The following is a 27977-nucleotide window of genomic DNA, read 5'->3' as shown; positions in this document are numbered from 1 at the left end:
CACTGTTGAAGCTAATTTACACGTAATGTTACATTTCACGTTACACTCGTCTGGACCCGGCTTTAGGTACTTGAAAAGATGAACGGGGAAAGTTTTCGTGGAATTTAAATAAAAGATATGATTTTACTCCTTTGTAAATATTTATTTCAAATTCTATAAGTGTTTATGGTAACCAATGGTACAATGTTACTTGAAACACTTCAATTTACATTTAACATCTGATCGTAGTATACTGAGCCATTGGCGGATCGCCATGATTGGCCAATGGCTGGCCCCAGTGCGAGATATAAACATCATTACAAAATCTAGAACTTCAACATGATTCAAAGACTCGCACAAGAGCCGCTTAAAATCTATATATTTTCTATGTATTCTCAACAAACCATCATTCACAGTTTTAAGTAGTATACAGAAATCTTTTTGATAAGTCAGTTCTAATGATTAAATAAAATTAACGCTATCGTTGGTGAATTATGATTTTTATTCTCATTTTATACACAACATTTTCAATCAATTAACATTTTGTCTAAACCTAACTCGCTTTACACAGAGGCACACAATCCTTATAACTAGGCCTATGTTAAAGTTATCGAGATGTCAAGTTATGTTTCCTGATTGGCAAACCAAGCTTTCTTTCTTTTCAATGTATGTTATCAATATCACATCATAAAAATTCTATCTAACAATGGAAACACAACTTTACTCCCCATACAAAGTTTATTTTATTGACTGAAGACTAATGTGGAGAGAATGTTATCACTTTCTCGAGACATATGGTATAGTTAAACGAAGTAATAACTTTCCCTCCAATATGTTTAATTTATAATTATAAACACTGATGTAATTCTCAACATTCTCCTAAATTAATACTATAGGCGGCCCCCCGACTTATGTCTCTATGACCAGAGTTAGTGATAAGTCCATAAACATTCTATAGTTTTGTTTGGTGCAAATATATTTCTGGTAATTTTACTAAATACAAGAGTTGCAAAGGTAAGTTTTTACGCATGGGTCGTCGGCCTATTTTAGATTCAGGGTAAATCGATGCGTTATGGGATCACGTGACTGTAGTAGTCATCTATTGTATTGATTTTATAAAATCCTACTTCTTACACACGATAAAAAAGTATCAACTTTTACGGTTATAAAAGGCCGCAATTTGAAAAAGCTAATGGAGATCAAAAGATAGATGCAGTTAAACAATATTATTGTAATACTTTTGGTTTATTCAACACCTTTTAAACACATCTACGCAGCGCCGTCATTTAAAGTTTAAATTAAACTACTGCTAATTAAACTATTAACTAATAAAATATCCGGTCTGTATTTCTTCAATTATCATTTGGTGCGTGCGTAAAATATGTGTCAACATAATTATTATGTTCTTACAATAAAAGCAATCCAAAACGGTTGAGCCTCTAACTACTTTAATTATGTAAAGAAAAGGCGCATCTTAACTGATAACTGGTCAATACTAGTAAAAATAATTAAGTTACGATAATTTAAAACTAAAAGCGACTAGAACTAAATAATATCATACTCGCCTAACCATGAGAACACTGTTTATAAAAATATAGTCATTTTGTAACTATTCAGCAAGTATGTAAGCATGATAGGTTTGTATGAAGTAATTTAATGTTGGTCTTTCAATAAATTTCACTCCGTTCAAAAATAAAACAATAATACAATAAATACACAGATTTCCTATTTACAAGTAAATAATATAAGGTATAATGTATTTTTCACGCACTCTCTGAAAAAATAAACTGATTGGAACTTTCTCGAAAGCTTGTGTTAGGCCGCGTCCACGACGCCAGCGGGCGGAGCGGGCGGTGCGAGCGGCCGCACGCACTATAGTATTATTTACACTCAAATCTCCGCCATAGAGGCCGCCGGCGTCGTGCACGCGGCCCTAAAAGTTGTGGAAAACAATAGATAAAATATATATGAATGAATTTAACAGTTTGATATAAAATTAGGATTCTTAACTTCGAATAAAATTATTTTGAGTTGTGCAGTGAAATATGTGCTGATTTGATAAATCTTTGCCTTGGCACAATAATCTAAAAAAGAAAATAAGATAATTTTGCTTCCCATATAGAAAAAAAAATTGATAAATTTATCTTTCGATTTTATTAAATATTTTATAACATTTTATAGATTTGTAGTACTTTTGTAATACAAATCGGATTCAAATGTATCTTAGGCTAATGTATTCGTCATACATTAGTAGTAACACTAAACAAAGAGATAGACGAGATGAAGACTTGAAGTATGATTTAGACATTTTTATCACGATCAAATATCAATTTAAACTAAGTCTTTGTAATATCTACAAACGTAAACTCCTTTTGCTAGTGGTGTTGGTAACCGGGTACTAGACATTGAACATTCAATTATGGTATGTTACTGACGTTCTATGTTAAGATGTGTATTTATAAAACACATGTTATGTTTCAACCCTACGTAAAGAATAATTTTACAATGATCCTCATAATATTGTATGAGTGGGGAAAATCCTATGCGTATTTCCTTTATGACATAATGTACACTGTGTCATTCATACCTACCATCAGTTCAATCAAGAAAATACGCGCCACTCAGGGTCAGATACAACTTTATGTACCAAACATCGGTACTATACTGTACACGATAAAGTAATCAACATCTTGTACAGTCAACTTCATAAGTAGCTGTTCACTTTACACTTGCCCTGGGCAAGTTGCCCACCGCCTAAGTTATTCACTTTCAAACATTGTTGGTTTGTGAGTTGGACAGCCTTGTCGCTACCAAAGTGTATAGCTAGAAATGAAGCTGACCGTACAACAATCCACAATGCCGGAGCTACTCCTGACTGACGAAACACAAAATTTCAAAGCGCTGAGCTAACTACAACTCGTTTTATTAAACGAATCGATTGCAAGCCAGCTCCGTCATTTCGTCAAGCACGAGCATCTCTACAGAACGTCTCTGTTTCAGCCAGCGCCAGTACCCGGCGGCCGTGGGTCGCCGCGCGCTCAGCACGCGGGGGTGGCGGGGGCACCGCCGGGGGCCGCGGGGGCGCCGGGGGCCGCGGGCGTCCGCGGCTCCACCAGCTTCACGTCCTTCACGTGCAGGTTGTGCTTCGACTTGGCGGCGAACTTGATGACCGCTTGCGTGGACACCAGCGGCACGTGTCGGAGATCCAGCCTGCGGGAGGAAGGAAAGAAGGATGTTTAGAAACATACAGGTAAGTCGAAGTGGCAGTTTCTCGAGAAACCCACCAACAGGAAATCGTAGCGTGGCGAGGACCGACAATCTTATAGGTTGGACACGATATTTGTTGGTTGATGAAGGCCGAGTACAGAGTGCGATTAGCGAGTGGGCGAATACGGGCTGATTATTATGAATTACGCCTTGTGCGATTAGAGAAACTGAGTTTTAGGTTCTTGGGTAAGATTTAGCGTCAGTCATTCGATTTCCATGTACATATTTATCTTTCTCACTGACATGTCAACATCCTTTTGTTATGTAAAGAAGACGCTTCTCCCTTGACTGTCCTCATCGGCTAGATGACACTTACCTGACGAGGTTGTCGCACCGAGCGAGGTGTTCCAGAGCGCTCTCAGTCAGCAGCCGGCAGGCGGCCAGCGACAGGTATAGTGTGGCTATTAGTGCTGTGCACTCCCTGAGGCATGCGCGGCGAGGTGTGGAGGGGCGCTCGTGGCGGCCCACGAGAGACTGAGATAGAGCGCAATAGCCGAAGACACTTACCTGACGAGGTTGTCGCACCGAGCGAGGTGTTCCAGAGCGCTCTCGGTCAGCAGCCGGCAGCCGGCCAGCGACAGGCGCGCGAGCGGGTGGTGCGCCAGCTGCGCCGCGCCCGCGTCCGTCAGCCGCGCGCACGACGACGCGTCTAGTTCCTCCAGCTTTGGTAACGCCTGGAGGGTGAAGAGGGATTTGTCAGTTTAGTGATACTAAACTTCGGGTTAGGCTAGTCAAGCGTAGGGCGGTATGCCGCATGCTGGATGCATGGAATGATTTCCAGGGCATGCATTGAATGCGTCCAATCGACGCGGCAGTCGCGGTCATTTGTTTTGACGATTTAAAAGTACCTAAATAAGGGAGGGAAGTTATTGCTTATCAAGGGATGCACGGAAGGAACCTCGGTATAAATTACGCTACAACTAGTGTAATGTAGACTTTAGAAGAGTTCAATATCGTACTTTATATAGTAAACTCGCTACATTACGAGGTTGCTGCACATTTGTTGCGGGACCACAGCATATTCACTGCGTCCTCGCTCCGCTGTGACAACGCTCGCAAGCCGCTAGTATCATAAGGCCCTCCCACAAACTCTTCACTTCTTACCTCACGAGAAAAAACAAAATATATCATCATCACATACCTGCACGACATATCGCATGGCGACGTCGGTGATGTCGGTGCCGGGCAGCCGCAGGATCAGCAGCGCCGCGAGCCGCGACGGCTCCGCGCCCGTCCGCACTCCGCCACCTGGATTTGTAGTTTATACATCTGTTATATACATGGGTACAATCAACGTTTGTTTATTTCAATGGTGATTTTCGCTAGAGGCGCCACCTTGTATGCTAGTAAACGTATATAACATCACTATTTATCTATCATATTACACAATACCTATTTAGTATTAAAACTATTGTACGGCTTCCTCCTATTCTTTGAGTCTTTCCTACACTCAAAGGTTGCCTGGAATAGACAGATTGCCTGTCGCTTTTAGCGACAAGGCCGCCTATTGTGTAATTTCCACTGTATCAATTGTTAGATAGATAGATAGAATATTCTTAATTTGTACACACACATGAAATAAACTTACATAACTTAAATACTAACACATATGTACAAAAATCACGGCCTTATCACTTAAAGCGATTTTTTCAAGACAACCTCAGGGTGGAAGGATATTTATTTATTTTATTTTAGGAAAACTTACAGCACAATTTGAGCAGTAAAAGGCCTTTTACAAGTTTCCACTGATAATTATGTTAGTGTCAGTGTCTGTTAGTGTTTTGTTTAAACCAAAAAGTAATCTTTTCACTATTCTACTGCAGTACTGACCAGGCCTCGAGTTCTCCGGCGGCGCGAGGATGCCGCGCAGCTTGGCGTCGTCCAGCGAGCGCGCGAACGACAGGTCGAGGCTGGTGAGCGGCGGGCACGTGGCCGAGCGCAGCGCCAAGGCGCACTCTGCCGGCGACCCGGCGAGCGATAGTGAGCGGAGCACCGGCACGCGGGCTAGTAGCCTGCGGGTGGATTGACAGTTATGTTATCATATTGGATTGCTATGTTCTACCCTTCGAGCGATTTAAGGACACGACTGTCCACACAGGTTTTTAAGTTTGACGGTATAGTTCAGACTTTGGTGCGTTGCGCTGCGTTCTGTCGGGTCACAAAGGAATGTTCATAACTATTTACAAATGTATGGCTGTGACGACACAACGCACCAATGGAGAATCTCCCTTAGAGCGATGCCACACGAACGTTGTGTGTGTAGTGCGATAGCGCTGCATCGAAGGAGCTATGCTAATGCTACCCACAAGATGCGTTGCGTCGCCTTCCGGCGCACGATGCGGTGTGGGCTGTAGCTAGTGTGTAGTGTACTGACCAGGCGAGCTGGCGGCGCGCCAGGTTGCACCACTCGAGCCCGAGCGCGCGCGGCTGGCGGCGCACGATCCCGGCCAGCTGCGCCGCCGACACGCGTACTTGCACGAACGACATGCTGCCCCACAGCTTCGGATCCATCTGCGGATAATAACAACATTATAGCGTTATTGTAGTTGTCATTAAGCTAGTCTTTTCCGTTCAGGAGCTATCGTCAATGGAACTTTTCCATTGCTCGTGAGTGTAGTAGTACTCTTAATTCATATAAATAATAAGATATTAGTATTCTTACTTGCAAGTATGATTGCTATAATTATCAATTTATCAATCAAATTAGAGCTTGTTCATCTTTATTTATTAACATTCTATAGGTATGACAATACAAGTAAAAAGTAGTCATGTACATAAATAAGTAAATCAGAATCAATTATATGCGACAAGTACGCCAATCAAGCAATGTGCGTAATAGCAATGTATATTTTCAAGAACAATTCAGTAAATCCCAACTTGAAAGTATACATACGCGATTAGTACGCACAAATCATGTATACAGGTGTCCCAAAAGTCAACGATATGCCTTGGAGGGCTGATAGACCAGCTCATGAGTGGCCAGAATATCATAATATGACCTTAGTAAAAACTCGATAATTTTTTTGCGTGCCGCCGGTACAAAAATCCATATTGTTAGAATTTGTTTGGTGTTGCATCACCCTGTATAGCCCTGCTATTGATCACAATAAATATCTAGTAATGCTGTATGTTTAAAAAAAACACGGTTTTCAAAGTAATAAAAGGTAATAGTACTTTTTTATAAACAACTTTGACTCTACATACTGTAAAAAAAATATACCACGCAAACCTGGCACCTTATTTAAAAAGATTGCTCATTTAATGCAGTTTCCAAAATGGTATAAAACGTTGCTATTGTTTTAATTAACAAAAAAGTTATTGCTATTTTAGTACAAAAGGACCTCGATGAAAAATTATTTAAAGGAAATTTATCTGACTGAATTAATAATACATAATAGTAATAAACGTCTAATACCGGTATTGAAAATATTACCGGTATTGCATGCCCTAATGTGTATCGTTTCTGAAAGAGCATACTTTGAAGGTAAGTAATAAAATAAATTTGGACGAATAACAAACATTTTGTGTTTTATTGATCTACCTAGCTAGTCCCGATACTTTTTACACAGAGTAGTATAGTTCTGGTTTTTTTTTTAAATTTTGTAAAGGTGCTGGACTTAAAGTGCGTCCAGCTATGAATGGGCCGTTTACACGCTGGCCGATGCAGTGGCAACCAAGGCCATAACCACCCCCACTCACCGAGTACTCGGCCCAGGCGTCGCACACGGCGATGTCGCGCGGCGTGAGCTGGCGGAACAGGGGCAGCTTGACGGCGCGCTCCATCCACGGCACGACGGCCGGGTTCGCCCCAACCAAGGCCAGCATGTAAATGAGGCATCGTATAACATATCTCCTGCTACCACTACATATACAAGCACTCACCGAGCAGTCAACCCAGGCCTTGCAGAAGAGGCATGCCGTAACATGGCCTTTAGAGCGTACACATCGGGCGTTTTGAAACGCGAGCTTTAGGGTCTATCGAAGGAGTGCACATGCAAGCGTGCGACTCTGACGCACTTAGGCCTGGGTCTCCTATTTACGCCGTAGGTCGCGTCCAGCGTCAAGCCGTAGGCCGCGTCACGATGCTCACTATAGAAATGTACTGATGCGGTCTCCCTCACACGCCGACGTTGGCGCGTAGACGCCGTAGGTAGGCCGTAGGACGTTGATCGAAACGTTTACGCCAAAGTCGGACGCCGCATATAGCATAAAATAGGAGACCCAGGCCTTACATATTTTATGTACGCCTTCGCGAGATGCTATACCCCAATGCGCGCGCTTCAAAACGCCCAATGTGTACAAGCTCTTGCAGCCACCCCCAGTACTCACCGAGAACTCAGCCCAGGCCTTGCACACGAGCGCGCACACGGCCAGGTCGTGCGGCGTGAGCTTGCTGAACACGGGCAGCATGACGGCGCGCTCCAGCCACGGCACGCCGCTCGGGTTCACGCCCACGTCGCGCGCGGGCGCCGGCGCCGGGCGCACCGGGTATACGGGGCGCTTGAGCGGCTGTGGAGGAGTAAGGGATGTTTATTTTGATTGTAGGGCTGGATGGTTGTGAGGGATCAGAGCTATCTGGGGATGCGTGTATAAAGTTAATCTTATGTAAATTTTGGGGTTACCGACAGGGCTTCATTTATAGAAGGTCAGAAACACAATTTTAATAACTTCACATGTCACTACACAGAGTTAAGGTGAGTATAGACTACAACATTTTGTCGACCATTTCTGTGTAATGTAACGTTCTTACGAATTTATTATTACAGGCAAAAGCATGACAAAAAGTTCGTAAAAGGATGATACACTAGAGAGTGGCTTGTTGTTCTGTTACAAGTAAATGTTGTAGTCTATACTCGACCTTTATATCTCATCAACATCACACAGGCTCATTTTTATTCCAGAAATTCCACGAGAAGATCCCTTGTTGTGATGTTGTCTTTGTCTATCTTTGCATTTCTCTCGTAAGCAAAGGTTCCACTTCACCCCCCGTCTATCAAACCAGCATCATACCTTCATGGAGTGCACGGAAGGTCTCACTTCACCCCCCATCTACTATACAACACATGGACATATTGACGGCCGACTGGTGTAGTGGTTAGTGACCCTGACTGCTAAGCCGAAGGTCCCGGATTCGATTCCCAGCTGCGGCAGATATTTGTTTAAAGACAGATATCTGTACTCGGGTCTTGGGTGTTTATATTTATATTTAATATGTATCTATCTATGTTTTTGTGTAGATATATCAGCTGTCCGATACCCATATCACAGGCTCTGCCTAGCTTGGGGTCGGATGGCCGTGTGTGAGATGTCCCCACATATTTATTTATTTGTATTGGACATACCTTCATGGAGTGCATGGTGAGCTGCGAGGCGAGCGCGGCGCGCAACGCCTGCTTCTTGGGCGCCTCCTCCTCGCTGCTGCTGCGCCGCTTCTTGCTGGCCGGCTCCCACGAGCCCAGCCGCGCGCCGTCAGCGTCCTTCATGTCTGAGATTGAGGGAGAGTTGTTGAGGATTAGTCCAGCTGGGTGGATATGTTATTAGTTCATGTCATGGTTTATCTACACTATTCTACACTAATATTATAAAGAAGAATAACCCTCAACTTCATAGACCCCATTCTAAATTTACAAAAAGGTTAAAACTGACTTTGTAACAACGACGTTCGACTCTTTACGGCATTCAAAAAGTTAAAATTCATGTAACACAACATACGTACATTCAAACCTATTGTCTAAAAGCTCTATGAATTCGGGGGTTTGTTTGTATTGAAGAGGTTGCGAAAGTAATGGTTTGATTTTATAAATTATTTCAATATTATAAAGCTAAAAAAATTTGCCCCGTTATCCCACAGGAAACCCTGCGAAGGCTATGCGAAGCTAGCGAAAATTAACTCCCCATTTAGATATTATGTAGTTGAATACGTACCATCCTCGGATTTGATATGTGAGAGATCTTTGGCTTCTGTGTCGGAGCCGCCCTCGGACTTGACTGGAGCCGGCGGAGGTAGCAGTTTGCTCTGGAAATTATTACAATACGTAACATTAGCTCAACGAATTATAGATAAAATAATAATTTCCGTACTTATTTTGGCGCTAAACACAACACAGGACAGCTTTTATATTGAACATTGTAACTTCGGTAAGGGTAACAATATTGAAACAGTTGGTATGTGAGTAAAATAGAAACAATGTACCTACCTGTGTACTGTTGTGGTGCTGGCTAAGCTGACTAGCATCGGAGCCGACGCTCATTCGCCTGATGTCCGAAGATTTTTGCCTCGCGCGGAAATGACGGGGCTGAAACAGAAGATTTTTGAAGTTATTATAAGATACGAAATTAACCAGTCATTCAAAGATTAATATCTACTCTACCCAACTATGGTTTACCAGCATTTTAAGTGCATGTTTCATTTATGAAAGAATTTTAGAGAATTCGTAGCGCATTGGTCAACTTCCGAAGCTCCTTGTACGTACGGGTTGACGGTTTTTTTTATCATGTACACGTTTATATCTCAGTCATTTTTTAGTCGCTTTTACTAATTAATTTTGTAGTGTACATTTTGATTCATAAACCCACGCCCCCTTCGTAAGTAGCAGTATAGCAATGGGTCTATACCACACCATGTTACAATATGAAATATTGTAATATTTGGTAAGTTACTTGTGCTGTATCGTGTACCTTGTAGTCGTGGTTGAGCCCCATGGTGGTGCACGTGGGGCACTCCCACGAGTTGGGCAGGTCCTCGTTGATCGTGCCCCCCGGCGGCACGCACGCGCCGTGCACGATGCTGTAGCACACGGAGCACTCGCGCAGCGACGACGGGCCGACGCGACCTGCAAGTTAGGTAGTGGTATTATAATGCGGCAAGTTACTTGGCGACCCTCCTTGCGGGGTGAAAGAAGCGGCGGGGGCGAGGTAGCACGACATGCTACACACGTAGAAAATTGTGCCCGGATTAATCTCGCGATAGCTTGTAACTATTTCTGACGTAAGTAAAATTTTATTCTATGATTGTTCCCGTAAATGTCATATTTAGCTTAAAATTTATAGTTTGACAGCATTAAAATTTGGATGTTTACCTTCAGAATATCTACCAATTTGAATTTATTTATGTAAAAGTGTTTTATTTTATAAATCAATTTCCATGTCACTTTCATGTTCACTCTCTGTTTGAACTTGTTCATCGTCGTCGTCATCCTCATCTTCATCATCGTTTTCATTAACTTCAATTATAAATCTAAGACAAAAACCAATTTATGTTTAATTTACAATAAATTATAAATAAACAATAACATACCTGTCCAATACATCGTCAAATACTCTATCAGATTTATAATATTCGTCTTAATTTTTTATGACATGGTCGTCACAATTTCTCCACTTTTTAGGCGAATAATTAGAGAAAAGCAACTCTAAGTCTTTTATCTCTTTATCTAAGTTAGAGTCAATCGACGTTCTTGCGAGCTCGCCTTTCAAGTACCGCCACACAAGTTCAATAGGATTTAATTCCGGGTGGTATGGGGGTAGGCGAAGCACGATATGACCATTTTCTTTCAAAATTTCATCAATTTTGTAATTTTTCTCTGTGTTTTGCTCATTAATTACTTTCATTAAATCACATAAATTTTGGTTGCTTTCCTAGTTACAAGAACTGACAACTGACGCACTGTCATATGGACTCTTCGTCTTTGTTGTTTACTTTTTCGTATCTGACTGCGCAGTACCAACCTTTAGCCGCGTAGCATGACTGATCCGGTACGCTGTTCTACAAGACGCCCCTATATTGAGACATTATACGATTTGTTGTTATTAACGTTATTTTGTTGACGAATTATAGATACCTAATAATAATATTAAAAAGGCCTCAACACTCATCCTAAGACTAATGGACTCAGGATCAATGATCTCATGTGGGTCGCACTCAAATTATGACAGACTATATAAGACATGTGGCCGCCTCGGCTGCGCGGCCGAGACTGCCGTAACAATGACATGCAGTGCACGCGTTGCCCTTCCCCGCTACCCTCCCGCTACCCGCTGTCGTCTTGGGTACCTCGTCCCCTCCGCGTCTTTCACCCCGCAAGGAGGGTCGCCAAGCAACTTGCCAATCTATAGGTTAGGGTATCTTCACTGATGTTGTAGAATGGAAAATATGAAATGTATTTACAGGGTGTTAAAAATAGGGAATAGTAAGCCAAAAGGGGGTGACTCAAGGTGTCATTCTGGGTTTTCACGAATGTTATTGTACGAGTACATGAACAAAAGTTACCCTTTCAGATTACTATTACCACTTTTGCTACATCCTGAATAAAGTATAGAAAATAAAAATACCTGAGTTTCCTTTGGCCTGTGGAGCGACGGGTGTTTGCATCCATCCGTCGAGATGGCATACTGCGCAAGACGCTGTCACCGGTAACATGGGCTGAAAGAAGGACAAATTAGTTGTAATGTAAACATAATATGCTCACTACTGTAATCCCCGCAGTGATAGTCAAAGGTGACTCGCAAGCAAGCCACCCGCTTTTCGCTGTACATTTTTACTCACGTGATAGGTTGCGAACCGTATCACCGTTTTTAATGAGTACAATAATACGCTTAGGATACACATCTAGAAGTGCAGGTTTCCTCAAGATGTTTTCCTTCACCGCAAGAGTTCTTTTTTTTATTTATTAACATAAATTTATAATTCTGTTATATTTAGATTACTTAGTTAGATCAAGAAATGATGTAAAATTAACGCCCCTAACTGCCCATCCACAACGGTCTCGTCACATAACGTTGTTGCCAAACCTGACAATACGCATATAAGTGTAGTATCACCAACATACCTGCAGACACTGTCGCATGATGCACGTCTGCTTGGCGCGGCCCATGCCCCCGAACTTGACCATGTCGTGGCAGAACACGCACTCGCCGCAGTCCGTGCGCTGGCACGCCTCGCACTTCTTGCATCTGGGAATCACAAAAATATTATTTTTAGTAGCTATATGCTCCGGATTTGAACATAGTTCAGCGAAAATTTATCGCGAATTATGTTGTTACTATTGCCTATGTCGCAAATTTAGATTGCGCGACATGATGAGCGGGGGTGGCGTATTTGTTTCAGTTAGGAGCGCCACACTGCACATTATACAGCTGTTGCTCTCACATGTTTCATCGTTTTATTCAGCCAACCACAGCTAGAAATAGCACACTCCCAGGAAACACCACCAAACGCAAACTACCCTCAGCCTCCTCCATCCAACTTTTACCAGCCAGCTGCCTGTCGTCCTAGGGTTAGTACGGGGCACATTTAAGACGTGACAAAAGTTTTGCATCGCACTCACTCACTTCGCGGAGCCTCAAGAGCGAGAGCGACAGAGAACTTTTGTCACGTCTTAATAGCACCCCGTGCTACATGGCCTGGAGGGTGGAGGGCGTCACTACAATAGACCCCAACGACAGTCGTCGCTTCGTCAGCTATGTCCTCACCTGGTGCGTCGCCTACGAGGCGCATTATTGGCGTGCTCAGGGCGGGGCCGCGCGGGCCCGCGGTGCACGCCGCCGCGCCCGCCGCGCCCGCTCGACTGCCGCCGCTCGCCCGCCACCACGTCGTCTGGACCTGAGAATTGAAATAGATTATTAGTATTTAGACTTTATGACACAAACGCCTAGTTCTCATAAATAGCCATCTGTTTTATTGGGTAATAGAGTAATGGAACACAGAGTATTAGTAAAGAACAAACAGATTTATTGCTGGCAGTGGTAGCAGTTCGTCTTGGAGGATATAATATTTTTAACACAGAATTTGTGATGTAGAAGGTTTTATGTGATATTTTTTTCATAGGGCTTGCCAGACGGTTTCGCACGGATTGCACACGGTTCCATAGGTTACAGTAACGATTCTGTGGATCCATAGCGCGTTCTTCCTCTAGTGGGGCAGACACAACATTTTTTATTGGCATTACAATATACAGGCAGTTGCAAAAAGGGTATACTAAGCCGAAACCTACATGTGCATTGTGCAGCATGTTATATGTAAGCCCGAAAAATGAAATCAGAATTTCAAAAGTCTTAGAATACCCTTTTTGCAACATCCTGTATATCGTTAACTGTACCTTTGAGCACGGGCGTGCCGGTGATGGCGAGCGCCTGCTTGTCATGACGGTGCTGCTCCACCACGGTGCGCACGTCACGCACGAGCGCTATGGGGTCCGACAGCAGCTCGGGCACCGACTTGCGGGCCGCTGGCAGCTGGTGCAGGTACATGACGATCGCCTGGAAGGGATAAGGGGGGAGGTTAGGCGGTTTGTAATAGTTACATGTGGGTTGTTACAAATAGAGGTAGAACTGTCTACCTAACCAGGTGAACAGTACAGTATGAACGTCATTAACGAAGCCCTTCGAAGTAGTAAGTTTACTTACATAAGAATTAAAGGCAATTTCTAATGACTGTTCGTCACCAGCAGACTTACGTATTAGTGACTACTTACTCACGTTCCGTGCTTTACATATACAGGTTTTCCCAAAAGTCAATGGCATGCCTTAAAGGGCTGATAGGCCAGCTCAGAAGTGGCCAGAATATTGTACTCTGACTTTTGGTACACCCTGTATAAGCTAGGTATAATATATAACCTCCGTCGCGCGTGAGGTGCCCGCGGCCCAGCAGCGCGCACCCTGTATGTCTCACCTTGAGGCCGTGCAGCTCGGCCAGCGTGAGGTGCACGTGGTGCGCGGGCGGCGGCGGCGCGGGCGCGGGCGCTCCGTCGCGCGTCAGGTGCCCGCGCCCGAGCAGCGCCGACACGTACCGCTCCAGCACGTACCACAGCATCTCCGTGAAGAACGGGTAGCGGAACTTTTGCGGCACCTGGAATTTTAGAATAGATTTTATTTCAGACTACGTCCATAAAACATTGTAACAAAACATAACACATAATACAAACATACAAATGCAGTAAATACTTAATAGTAACAAAGACTAATCTAATGTTGACAACACACACTACAAATAACTATACACTAACAATACACTGACACACATAAACACACAATTTTACAAGTCATATCAGTTAATACTTGAAATTTTATTGCATAATTAATAAAAAATATAATATTAAGTTGTACAAAAAGTGGTTTTAATGCTATCATTTATAGAAGATAATACCTTCCAGTCAACCTATAGATATAGGAGGTACAGGTAAATCAGTGTTAAGTTATTAAATTATTAAAGGAAAGAGTAAAGAAACCTAACCTACAGTTTAAAAAATACGTCTTGGTAAAGTTCTGACCATATATATTTCAATATAAATCAGGGGTATTTCAAGTGTCTATCTACAAGAGAAATCCTTTCAAAATCATCACTATTTCTTTGTCTCTTCACATCAGTTTATCCATCTTGCAAATTACACATAGAAAAACTACAGTCTGATAGTCGGAAAGTTATATTTTGGTAAGTTATCTTTATCTTTTAGGCCGAAAGCGACACACACATACCTTAGTGACGTCCTCGACCTGCGCGATCTTGAGCTGCTTCTCGATGCCGAACTGGTGCAGGAAGTTGCCGCCGAAGACGAGCGAGTCGCTCGGCGTGTACACCGCGTGGATCCACCCCGTCGGGATGAAGAACGTGTAGCCCGCTTGCAGCTGGAATTGAGAGACATGACACATGTAGAATAGAATCTATTATGATTGAACTTTACAGACTTGGATCTTTGTACACTTATGGAGATGCTGGAGGTGTTGGAGCATCCCCATGCAAAGGGAGGATCCTCCGACCAGGCCGGGTGGTGTGGCCTGGCGGGCAGCTGCCCAACGGTTAGCGTTGGGGATTTCTATATATTGCAGAGTAGGTGAGAAACTTCGAATGCGCGATGTAGGATTTTCATAGTAATTTGCGTAGTTCCCATACATCTTCTCTGTATTGCGTTCCGAGCGCCATCTGTTGATCTTCGTCTGAACTAGTGGCTAGGAGTCCGCCACATCACTCCCCCACCGAGACCGGAGGGCGATAGTCTTCAGTGCAGCCGAGAGTCTTGATTGCCAGCCAGTGCCGCGTAGTCCGCAGTGAGTCGGGACTGTGAGTGCGGTGAGGAGTCCCCAGTGAGTCGGGGTGATGCTGCAGTGGCGATGTCCACGGTGAGTCGGGATGAGCCTGCAGTGGAGCATGGTGGCAGAGTGCTGCGTCGACCAGGAGAGGATGGCTCTGCTTGCTGACCGGCCGAAGTGCAGTGTGCTGTGCCAAGTTGCTGGTGTGGGTCGAGGGTGTGACCAGGCCTGCGCGTTCGCTGCATGCTGGTGGTCATGATGCCCTTTGAGACCGGATGCTGGCTGGTTGGCTCCAGGGGCTGCTTGTTGAGAGTTCTGCTGCACGGCTGTTGAAGTGAGGAGAGAAAAGTCGATGGAAGATGGCGTGGAGGCTGCTCTGCGGGTCTTCAGAAGGCTGCGCTGATGTTCTTCACGGGGTCACCAGTATGGGGATGCTGGAGGTGTTGGAGCATCCCCATGCAAAGGGAGGATCCTCCGACCAGGCCAGGTGGTGTGGCCTGGCGGGCAGCTGCCCAACGGTTAGCGTTGGGGATTTCTATATATTGCAGAGTAGGTGAGAAACTTCGAATGCGCGATGTAGGATTTTCATAGTAATTTGCGTAGTTCCCATACATCTTCTCTGTATTGCGTTCCGAGCGCCATCTGTTGATCTTCGTCTGAACTAGTGGCTAGGAGTCCGCCACACACTTTATTCCTAATTTGGAAGTCAAGCATCTAATAGTGCCGTAGACTAATTCGTAAACAGATCAATGTCGCGAGCCGTAATGGACTCCTATTTCGATAAAGTATATATATCCGTACAAACACAGTTTTTCAATTTGTAAGATAAAAAAAGTATGCAGCATCTTTTTATGACTCAATGCTCCTAAACGTCCTGAACTAACCACATTAGATCTTTATAACACCGGCTATCATAAAATTTTGAAAACATTACAGTTACAAAATGACTCGGTCATTATTAATATTTTAATACTCACATGGACGCGAATGCACTTCTCGACAGTGTCTCCGAAAAACACATCAGACTGTTTCCCAGACAGCACCCACTTCTCATACAGCTGTAGATTCTTCTCGGTCGGTGGAATTAACCAGAATACTTTTGCACCTGAAAATAAAAACAAATTGTTATTAGGTATCAAATTAATTAAGATAGGTAATGGACATAAGGACAGGATACCGGAAGTGGTTGGATGTTGTGTGTAGTCCCTTGGGAGAGGTCTAAGTACAGCAGTATATTATTCAATGATGATGAATGAATAATTATGATGTTGTCGCATGCGTGAGTTTGTAGACGTTTACGGTTACATTCGTAAGTGTTGTATGTGGGAATGTACTTAACTTATGTGTGGGTCACATGAATACAGATAGTTTTTGATCACACGCCTAGCTGTTTAATTGTGTCTCACCTCCCTAGACTCTACAGTAAGTTTTCACTTACCTCTCAAAATATGGTACCATACGGAGGTACCTCCGAAGTCAATGTGGAAATCTGTGTAGCAGCCCTTTACTGACATGAGGCAGTATTTCTGTACCTTCGGGTACATCATGTCGTCCAATGCGTTTGTGGATTCAGTCTGGAATTATGAAAGGAGGGTTTATAATTTCAGTGGCTTTAATAATACATAGATAAAAATTTCAGTTTTCCTTTTTACCTAGAACTCTATGGGTAGGATTTTTAGAGAGGGTTCTTCATCGTCCGTAATGCTGCTTTTAGTGTGCTTTTTACCAAACATCTTATTCCTGGTATGAGTTAAATCGAAAAAAAACTAACTATGTATAATGCAGAGCAGATGAAATAGATACGTGTCTTTGTGGGCTTTATGTATCTGGTCGTGTTAGGCAGCGTTCCCACTACGCCGGACCGGCAGATCTGCCGCGCCGGTAAATCTGCCGGAAGATCTAGTGGCTGTACAATTTATATGAAGCTATTCACATTATCCCGGGTCCGGCATTTTTGCCGAGCCCGGCATTTCTACCGAACGTTTTGTCACTACGAATTGCCGGTAGAACGACCGGGCCCGGAGTAATGTGAACGAGTTTGTGCCGGTATCTGTCCCCCGCTCGCCCCGCTCGTGCTCCCCTCGCCCCTGGATGTAAAATGAAAAGAATGGAAAATCTTTCCCGTAAAATAGGGTGTACCCAATGTTTTCTTTTATTTTGCCTTCTATTAAGATACCACCACAACACAACAATTTCATCGTCCATTGTGCGCGCAGGTCCAAATTCAACTGAGGACTGTCTGAATTTCTTCCGGGATCCGATGTAATGTGAACACTCTGTCCGGTGTCCGGTTTTCGGCAGATCTGCCGGTCCGGCGTAGTGGGAACGCTGCCTTACTGTTTCCATAATGTTCCCTTCCTTATCGCTCCCGTAGCTAGCCTATTCTATGGTGCTCACTGCTCACCTGCTGGTCCTTCAAGTGGCGCGGCCACACCACCTCGACCCAGTCGATCTGGCGCACGATGCGCGGCGCCTGCACGTAGTTCTCGAGCCGCGTGTGCGAGAACTCCAGCGAGATCACGTTCAGCAGCCGCTCCTTGTTCGGGTCGTCGTAGTAGCGCTGCCAGTCCTGCGGGAGTTGGGTATAAATTATTGGCCAATGTTGCTTTTTGTTCACTACTAACTGAAGTGTTTTATTTATTATGAAGCTATGTAATTTTCCGAATTACCATTAACCCTTCTCTTTGACTTATCTACCCTAATTGGTCGCTTTTACAGTTTTGGGACTAGAAATTGAGTAAAGATTCGTTTCCGTGAGGTTTCAGTGATAACTTAAGTGCTTTTAAAGGCGAAACATATTTAACTTCACGTCATATAAGAGAAAGGTCTGTTAACCCTAACGATGTAGGTTAGGTACGAGAAGTATTTCTACATGGTGATTGGCTTTTCACGGGTTTCAGTGCAAAGGTAATAAGAGTATGGGTCAGGTAATTCAAATAAGTATTTTCATAATTGATATATTATTTCAAAACACCTATCACCCAAAATCCAAGTCCTGAAAAATTCATTAGGTTCCTATCTGCCACCTAACAACACATACCCACACAATAATCAATGCAAGTATAAATACAAACACGCATCAAATCTCGCCAACATAAGCTCTATCCTCCCGACATAAAAGCTCCAACACACAAACACTACCCACCTTCATCGTCATCTCGATATTCTTCTGTGTGTTGACGTCCATGACGTCGAGCAGGCGGCGGGAACCCACGCACATGCGCACGTCGTTCACCGTGAAGTTGTTCGTCGGAACCCTGAAACGTTGCACTTTGTAAATTCACGGATTCACGAGCTTCAGCGCTCAGTGTTCGCCCGGCCGCCGCGCGGGCAACACCCACGTTGGATGGTTTTCAGAGTTACGCATCGGAAAATGGGCGCGGTGTGACGCCGGAACATGCTAAATTATTTCCAGCAGTTGATTTTGTTTGCTGATGGCTGGATTAGCATAACATATAAACACAGTTGAGGGATTTAAGAGAGGTTTTAAGTCGGTATTTGGTTCGCAATGAAAATTCCTTTGTTTAGATGTATGTAGGTGACAGAGGTGACTGACTGTAAGGGTGTAATGAAACTATGATAATGTTTTGATAGTTCCAGTAGGGCAATCAATACTGTAGAACGCACTTTGCAGATGGCGTTCAGAAGAGCAAAGTACAAATAACTTAATAAACTGGAGGATGAAAATTATTTAGTACCAACTTGCGCATCAAAATTTTCCGGCGGACATATTAAAGCGAAATTAAGGCAATGAATTGACGATGCATTGGAAATATTAAAATGTTGGTGTGTGTAAAATATAGATATCATGATATTCATGTTTCAGAAATGATGTGTTTCATGAATTATTCAGTACAATTTTTCGTTGGGCTTAAAATTGTTTTGATAAGAGATTTTGGTCTTACTGACTAAGGATATCGTACAGATATTGTGGCATCTAACTAACTAAACTTTCAGTAAATAATATACATTATGTTAGTTATTGTTATTAGTACAATCTAATCAAATATTATCGCACAGCGGGTGTCGCGTCTTTTTGTAGTGAGATTCAGTAATAATGGTAATACTTTATAAGATACTTTCGCATCTTCACCTTAATGTAGAAAGTACGTACGTACCAATCGCTTGACCTTATTCTATCTTGTACCAGACTGGATCTTTGAAGTGAAGGCTTTTAACAAGATGTTATAGAATTATGAAAATCAATCCTAGTAAACATAATTATGTTTTTAGTTCAACTTTTGTTTTCACATAATTTGTGTTTACTTAATATATTTTTATGTGTAGGTATTTCTTCTTTAAAGTTAAAGACAAATTAAAGCAATTCTTTTACTAAGGTACTTTCGGTGAGATAGTAAATACCCTGACTTGCCATGAAAAGTCTGACTTTAATGATTTCGTACCTTCAAACAATAAAATGAGATTGATATCTCTACAATCTTTCATCCGTCTTTATTAAATTCCAACATTGCACGTTTGACCAAGTGAAAATACTTCAAATTTAACGAAACTTTCGTAATACTGCGCGTCACAGCGAAGTAGCGAACCCACAAAAGTATTGTCAACAACGCAACATTGTGAAAGATGTTGAAATTTTTTCTACAGACTTGTGGCGGTACAAACTGCGCGCAAACATTTCAATCCCATTGCCTTTTTTATAATTATGTTGTTTTGTTTGTTATGCAAAAACACATTTTCGTCCCATGTTTCCAAAGAGGCATTTTACTCGTGTCCGTGGGATAATTTTATTTTATTTACCTAGCAAAAAATAATTAATGCTAAGATTATTTGTTTAAAAAAATATGTTCCTGGCTCCTAACGAGTTAAAAGCGTTATGTTTCCTATATTATGAAACTTTGCATCAATGTGGTACACAGTTTAGCCATCTCTGTGCCGCGCCGGTGAGTTGAGATGCGTATTTGGACGCCGATCGATCGGTCCACGTTGGAATTGCGTTTCGCCTGAAGCTTGCACTAGTAAACTCGACAGTCATGTTAAACTTTTGCATAAGTATCATACGAACCGCGTGAAACTAAACGTGGTTATTGTGTGTTTATTAAACAGGGTACTCTCTATTTAAGTGGTAACAATGGAAAATACGGAAATACTGCAGTCAACTTTATCATCCGTTACCTGTTTTATATTGTTGACGGACGCGAGAGTTAGTAGAGGGTAGTTAGTAGTTACAAGTATATCATAACTAGTGCAAGCCACCCGCTTTTCGCTATGATATATTATTTAACATAACTACTCTAATGATAGGTTACAAATAGGGTTTCTGATTTCTCGACCTGTTTTCGTTCTCGAGCTTCGAGAATACTCGAGCCCAAATTCTCGAGTCTTCTCGAGTCTCGAGCCTTTTTAAGAAAACCTTTAGAAAAATGCCTTAATTTAAAAAAAACCCACTAAATCTCCTTTTTTTTACTTTGTCAACTTAATCGCAAAGAAAATACTTTACTAATACTCATAGTTTAGCTGTCTAGCTAGCTACTAATTACTAGTAGGTACAAGATGGGCCAAAAGTAATCACCCTATTGGAAGTTGCTCTCATTTGTGCAAATGGCCGCCAATTTCAAATCAGTTTTGATATTGGTGGACTAGACAAATGCAGAATACAAGTTCAGAAGCCGTGGAGTGATATACTCCCCAAGAACGCGGAAAATTGTGTTTATTCAGTTTTCGGGTCGCTTTTTTTCGTTTTATCTGTCATTTTTCCCTGCAATATCACCCGATTTAACAGTTTTAGACAGTTTTTCTGCGGTTTTTTGAAGTCCCGTGTTTATGTGAATAAACCCGTGTCTCTGAAAGCCCTTAAGGACAACATTCGACACGAGTGCGACAATCTCTCGCCCGAAGTTTTCTTGAAATGATGGCAAATGCCATAATACGATCCCGTATTGCAATCAATTGTGAGGGCGCCCATTTGGCCGATATCATCTTCTCGACTTTACCAATAAAATTGTTAAGGTTCAAATAAACATAATCAAAAAACAGAATAAAAGTTTTTCATTTAGAGCCAAACAACATCGGATGACTTATTTTGGTCCACCTGAACTAAGAAACAGTACGTATTACTACGTTATCTTTTAATCATTCATTGGTATTATCAGTACAGCACTAGCATAAATGGAGATGAAACATAATAAATCATAATACACGCGCATGGTATGCGCGAATTGAATATTTTTAATTTTTATCTCAAGGCTCGAGAAATTCTCGAGTCTTCAGATATTTTTCTCGTCTCGAACTAAGCCGAATTTCTCGAATCTTCTCGAGCTCGAGAATTCTCGAGCAGAAACCCTAGTTACAAACCGTATCGCTGTTGAAACCAGTGATTTATAAAGTAATAAGACACAAGTAAATTGGTATGCTCTACGCTTATTACTTTATAAATCCTACTAGAGATAAATGATATGCTAACGCGATGAGCAACGGCTCGAAAGCTGTGCAAAGAGCTATTTCCGCCAATTTATACGTTTGCGTTGCGACGAGGGTGCAGGGCGCGGATATTGGTGCTCACTGCTAAACATCGACATTAGTGTTCGACTTTTATACATTATACCATACATAAGTTATTGTATATAGAGAGTAGTAGATTTAAGAACTCAATTCATCCTATTTTAACCATCATCAACAACAGTATGCCCTAATACAAATCAATAATAAACGGCTTTGTCCCGAATGACTATATGAGAATCAATGGACAGCCTAAACTAGGTTCTTTGTGAAGTCTAGGGCTCAACTAGGAAACAATTTATAAAATTTAATTTTCAGCCTTCTGATCTATTTGACCCAGACCATATTTGACACGAAATTTAGATAACTTTTGGCCCTGGCTATTATCAAACTATTAAAATATCATTTATAAGATATTTATCTATGTAGAGCACATGAGTAATTAGCTATGTATGTTTGAGGCAAATGTTTTACACCTTTTTTCATCTGTCTGGATCGTTTGCAAATCATTTCACTACACCACACTGCTTAAGGTGGTAAATAAATCATAACATCACTATCATAGACTAGAAAAACAGTAACCGCATTTTATCCACAAAATAGGGCTGTGCCTGTGTGTTAAGTCTGAATAAGTCCCACTCTCTTCGATAGTCATCAGAGTCATCAGATCAGTCTCATCTTTATTTTTAAAGTGTTCTTAGTAAATAGCAGATTTAGTTACTTTCATGCATTGGTTATAGATGATAGATTATAATATCAAGAAGTGAAATAAATTATAGAGCTGAAGTAGAGCCTTGATAATAGCATTTCCCTGAGGAAATTGTGCCTATAGACATTAGACATTATACAGGCTGGTATTAAAGTAAGGTACTTAACATCAATATCTCTGAACTAATCCTATCTACACTACTTAAATATTAAACAACTTAGCGTTGTTGTAAAATATCCCTATTTGGAACGTAGCATTTTTCAAATCAAATTCTATGTTTTATTTTAGGAAACTGGTTTGGAATTAATTACCGAGCAGGTAGAAAATAATTCAGACATAGGTACTTGTAGGTGGGTATTACACATTTTTGAAGTATCTGTTCTGTGACCTATTTATAACATAATATACGTATAAAGTAATATTTAGGTACTTACTGACTTATGAGTTAGAAGCTAATGCATTTTAAACTAATATGCAGCCTAACCCTTTTCTTATCATTGGTCGAAAAAGTGTGCGCGAGCTCAAACCGGTTTGAAACAAATTCCTTTACTGATAAGATAGTAAATCGGAACCGTACGTTTGTGGTTTTTTGCTGGTCGTCGAATCAGGGAGTCAATTCAGTTATTTTCTGTAGAAATGCGAGCGAGCTTTCATGGTTTGGATTTCAATTGGTTCATTTGTTTGTATTCATCAAGTCATATTGTGCACTAATGATATCGCAAAACCGCAATTGCAATCCTTTGAAAACGAGAAAAAACAGACTACTGAGAAATTATGGTTGTTTCGGTATTTATTTAATTATTTACAAAATTTAACATTCACGCCTGAACTATAGTGCTCCCTTCCAGGGTAGGCAGGGTTGCATAAATTGCATATCAGTCACATTTCATTTTCACATGTCTTCAATCACTAACTCGCAATGTTATATAGGGGCGTGTCTTTTGCCATATATCCGGACCATCAATATCCTATAATAAACATCTGCCACGGCCGGGAATCCAACCCGGATGTTTGGCATAACACCCAATACTACAAACAAACTACCCAATCACCAACAAATCAAAATTAATATTTAAACAATAATACATGGATGTAGACAGTTTTTATTTATTTTTAAGTTTGATTTACACTGGCGAGTTTAGATGTTGGACAGTTAAAATATGACAACAAGTCCATAAGTACATACCGAGTTCATTTGTTTGACAGTTAACTGCTTGCTACTGCAGTTATTGAAGTGTAAATCGCTAGGGTCCGTCCACATCACACAAACTGGATCCAAGTAGATCGACGGTGGAAAGGCAAAAACAACTGTAAGGTTTTTTTTTTTACATAAACTTAAACCTTGCTGAACGCGGGTAAAAAATATGATTCCAACAATGTACAGAACGCATTTTCGAAAAGAATGTCGCTTAGTAATTTTTGCCATTTCCCCGTAAAATTACTAGGAAAACCACTCACCTCAGCCCAAGCCCAGTCTTCTCCTTGAACAGCAGGGGGGTGGTGAAGCCGTGCTTCTGCAGGTAGGCGACGGTGAGGTCGGCGCCCTGCATCTCGGCCACGGCGCCGGGGTGCTCGAAGCGCGCGCTCTCCAGCTTGTCCGCGAGCGAGAACCCGCGCCCGCCCTCCGCGTCGGGATTCGAACCCGCATCTCTGAGTGACTGAGCTACCGCCGCTCTATACTTACATGTAGATTCGAACCCGCCTCTCTGGTGTCTTACCCGGCTGAGCTACCACCGCTCTATATTTACATGTAAAACTACCAGAAACAAATAAAACACACTCACCCATTGACGTATAAGGACCGGCCCAACCGCTCAAGAAAATGGCACCCTCCCGCTAGCCCTAAATTCTCATGTATCTGTCATAATTGGTTTGAATTAGGGCCAGGGCGCGTACGTATGCATGTAGAACCACTAGAAACAAATGAAAAGCACTCACCTCAGTCCAAGCCCGGTCTTCTCCTTGAACAGCAGCGGCGTGGTGAAGCCGTGCTTCTGCAGGTAGGCGACGGTGAGGTCGGCGCCCTGCATCTCGGCCACGGCGCCGGGGTGCTCGAAGCGCGCGCTCTCCAGCTTGTCCGCGAGCGAGAACCCGCGCCCGCCCTCCGTGTCGGGATTCGAACCCGCACCTCTGAGTGACTGAGCTACCACCGCTCTATACCTACTTACATGTAGATTCGAACCCGCATCTCTGGCATGAGAAGCGCTTACCCAACGAGCTACCGCCGCTCTATACTTATATGTAGAACTGCCAGGATCAAATTAAAAACACTCACCCATTGACTTCTATATTACTAGCGTAAGGACAGGCCCATCAACCGCTCAAGAAAATGGCACCTTCCCGCTGGCCCTAAATTCTCACGTGTCTGTCATAATTGGTTTGAATTAGGGCCAGGGCGCCGGGCGCGTACGTATGCACGTAGAACCACTAGAAACAAATGAAAGACACTCACCTCAGTCCAAGCCCCGTCTTCTCCTTGAACAGCAGGGGGGTGGTGAAGCCGTGCTTCTGCAGATAGGCGACGGTGAGGTCGGCGCCCTGCATCTCGGCCACGGCGCCGGGGTGCTCGAAGCGCGCGCTCTCCAGCTTGTCCGCGAGCGAGAACCCGCGCCCGCCCTCTGTGTCGTCATCGCCTAGTGCCCACTCGTCTGAGTACAGCTTGCGTTGCTTGCGCTCGCGCTGTGGACAATCGTAGGTGGTGAATGAAGAGCGCCTTCACATTAGATCTGCAGCAGCATTACAGATACTATGCCGTCTCGGTTAAGAAAAATCACGTTTACTGCAGTCGTACTCTTTTTGTATAGCTAAGGGTGAGACCCCATTACGCGCTGCGTACTTTGCGGTGCGTTGCGTCGTCGCTTCGCCGTAAAGAAACGGTAATGAAAAAGTCATATGGCAGCTACGACGATACAGCAACGAAACGCGTGCAACAGCTAAAATAGTGATAGGTACGGTAGCAGAAATGGACAAAACAAAAATTACACTCTGTTAAACAATGTTTTCCAATGTTGAGCTGTAATATTTACTAAAAACGGTGTTAAAATCATACAGGTCAGCTTTGATAAGAGAGTATTTTTCGAACGGACATGAAAACAACCCTTTCACGCATAGAGGCTCAGTCACCTTGCTAGCACGCGGCAGCTTCCCACTTCACTATCAGAATGAATTTAATTTTTGCAGGATAAATATTCATGTTTTATTTTAAAGAGCCAACACGTGTTGGATTCTGAAAATGAAAAACAAAAATACGGCACATCGGCACATCGATTTTTGATATGATTTGACAGTATAGTACAGTCTACACACCTTCAACCTACACATCTTCCAACAGATAATGATTGGAGGGCTGGCGAAAAAACATTTCCTGAAATTTTCTTTTAACTAAGTAGTTTGAAGAAAAAATCTTGCAAGTCAAGTTTCTATCGAGATCATCTACCTACCTCCCTAACAATTTTATTTTTCCCCTAAAAGTGATTTCAATTATTTTTATTGAATTGGTGAGTTTTTAGGAAGGTCCCAGGTACGGGTGAAATATTAGATTCTGAACAAGAGCTAATATTTTGTTTACTATCAGGACATGTATTGTACCTATATTTCTTTTCATGAAAGGTTGATAAAAATTGCTGTTTGTAAGCTAAGTGTTATTGAAAAATATTCTGAAAATAGTTACTTAATACTTTTCCATAAGTTTCAACAAATTATTATTTATGATAAAAAAATGTGAAGAACTTACTAGTTCTAGTTTATCATGTATTCATTACAAAAATAATTTGATAGTTTTTTTAAGAAAAAATCTTGCAAGTCAAGTTTCTATCGAGATCATCTACCTACCTACCTCCCTAACAATTTTATTTTCCCCTAAAAGTGATTTCAATTATTTTTATTGAATTGGTGAGTTTTTAGGAAGGTCCCAGATACGGGTGAAAGGTTAGATGTGTAATGTGTAACCTGTGTATGTGTTGTGTTAAGTAAATAAATAACTTATCTATCTATCTAGATTCTGAACAAGAGCTAATATTTGTTTACTATCAGGACATGTATGTACCTATATTTCTTTTCATGAAAGGTTGATAAAAATTGCTGTTTGTAAGCTAAGTGTTATTGAAAAATATTCTGAAAATAGTTACTTAATACTTTTCCATAAGTTTCAACAAATTATTATTTATGATAAAAAAATGTGTAGAATAGAATAGAATAATATGTAGAACTTACTAGTTCTAGTTTATCATGTAGGTATTCATTACAAAAATAATTTGATAGTTTTTTTAAGGCATAAGAGTATGCAATGGTCAGGACACCCAGTTGAATCACAAAATCAGTGTATCTTTTTTACCATCATCATCATCATCATCATCAACGAAGAATTTTAGAACAAAGGATTCTATTACTGAGCACATATTTATATTTATCAATTACAAAATAAAGAAAACTGTTACAAATTCCATGAAAACATGTGTAAGAAATGGCCCAAATACACATACCTACATTTGTTTACTATTTATTGTTACACTTTGTAATTGGCAAGATCATAATTCATAACAATGGTTAAGGAGTTCATATATTGCTACAGTGGATAGAGAAATGTATGGAAGTTTGCCTTTTAGCACCGCCCAAGGCCTTTGAAACATAACATACAAAGGAAGCAAGAGTGTTATTTATCACAAAACTTGCAGAGGGGCTGTTTACCTTCAGAGAGACAACAATAAGCTGCGGTTATGCCGCAAACTACATCCTTTCGAGACTACATCGCATTGTAGAGCGGCTCCGAACGCTCTAGTTTCGTTCAGTAAGTTGGGACGCAGAAAGATGATTAGACAAGTAATAAAGTTGATTACAAGCTCGGTGGGTCGGCGGCGGCGGCGCGACGTGTGGTCGGGCGCTCGGGCGGCTCGGCCGTGCTCGTCGCCGCGCGCACACTCCGCACACACCTCTCGCAGTCGCTGCTCGGCAGGGGATACGCCTTGCCGTCCACGACTCATTGCTCCGATGCTCCGCAACGACTGCTCGACCGCGCACACCTCGCGCCCGACTCGCAAACATCGGACATCACCGGCACCACGATCGCTATACTATGGCCTACGAAACTATTATAGATTTTGACGTCTGCTCGCATGCGCTAATGCATACGGCCGCCGCGTTTCAAACGCGGTCTCAGCACGATCACAAGAACTAAGTCGGATGGCCATCACCTGCTATCAACTCATATTGAAAACGTAATATCGAACAAAATTCATGTTCAACTCAATCCAGTAACTTTCATAAATCGATACACGATGCAGCGATGCACCATTTCATGTTTACGTGATCCCAGATAAAGCCACCATGGCGTCACCCGGGACTAAATAAGCAAAAATATAACAATAAGAACTTACCAGCTGCCTCGACACTTGTTTTTTATTGTTCGGCAGTGTTTCCGACATGTTTATGTTGGTCAGAAACACCGCACGTCGTAATTTTCACTATTTTACGTAAATATTTTACACGGAGCACGAGAAAAAGTAACGCAATCCACCATTTGCAAAAGATTGCACTGCTGCCAACA

At 42.2% G+C, this 27977-nt stretch overlaps 1 protein-coding gene across 4 annotated transcripts; it reads right to left on the bottom strand.

Moving 5' to 3' along the window:
- Positions 1–121: 121 nt before the first annotated feature.
- On the bottom strand, positions 122–27977 carry LOC105381154 (jmjC domain-containing histone demethylation protein 1). 4 transcript variants are annotated; one of them, XM_048626259.1, is made up of 23 exons: positions 27808–27977; positions 24888–25114; positions 18416–18527; positions 17675–17839; positions 16709–16844; positions 16248–16375; positions 14719–14868; positions 13916–14092; positions 13344–13503; positions 12718–12847; positions 12075–12198; positions 11578–11668; positions 9925–10079; positions 9444–9542; positions 9172–9262; positions 8589–8731; positions 7576–7755; positions 6946–7065; positions 5621–5757; positions 5077–5258; positions 4388–4494; positions 3754–3920; positions 122–3189 (listed from the first exon to the last, which is right to left on the bottom strand). In XM_048626259.1, the coding sequence occupies exons 1-23, from the start codon at positions 27853–27855 to the stop codon at positions 3018–3020; spliced, it is 3201 nt and encodes a 1066-aa protein (XP_048482216.1). In that variant the 5' UTR covers positions 27856–27977; the 3' UTR covers positions 122–3017. The 4 variants fall into 4 exon arrangements, with proteins under 4 accessions (XP_048482216.1, XP_048482217.1, XP_048482218.1 ...); XM_048626260.1 differs by lacking the exon at positions 6946–7065 and having other exon boundaries at positions 27808–27976; XM_048626261.1 differs by lacking the exons at positions 24888–25114; positions 27808–27977 and adding an exon at positions 23894–24081.

This window comes from Plutella xylostella, chromosome 16 (genome assembly GCF_932276165.1).
Source record: "Plutella xylostella chromosome 16, ilPluXylo3.1, whole genome shotgun sequence".
In the NCBI taxonomy this organism is placed as follows: Eukaryota; Metazoa; Arthropoda; class Insecta; order Lepidoptera; family Plutellidae; genus Plutella; species Plutella xylostella.
Note: the sequence above shows the minus strand (reverse complement) of the source record. Positions and strands in the feature narration are given on the sequence as shown.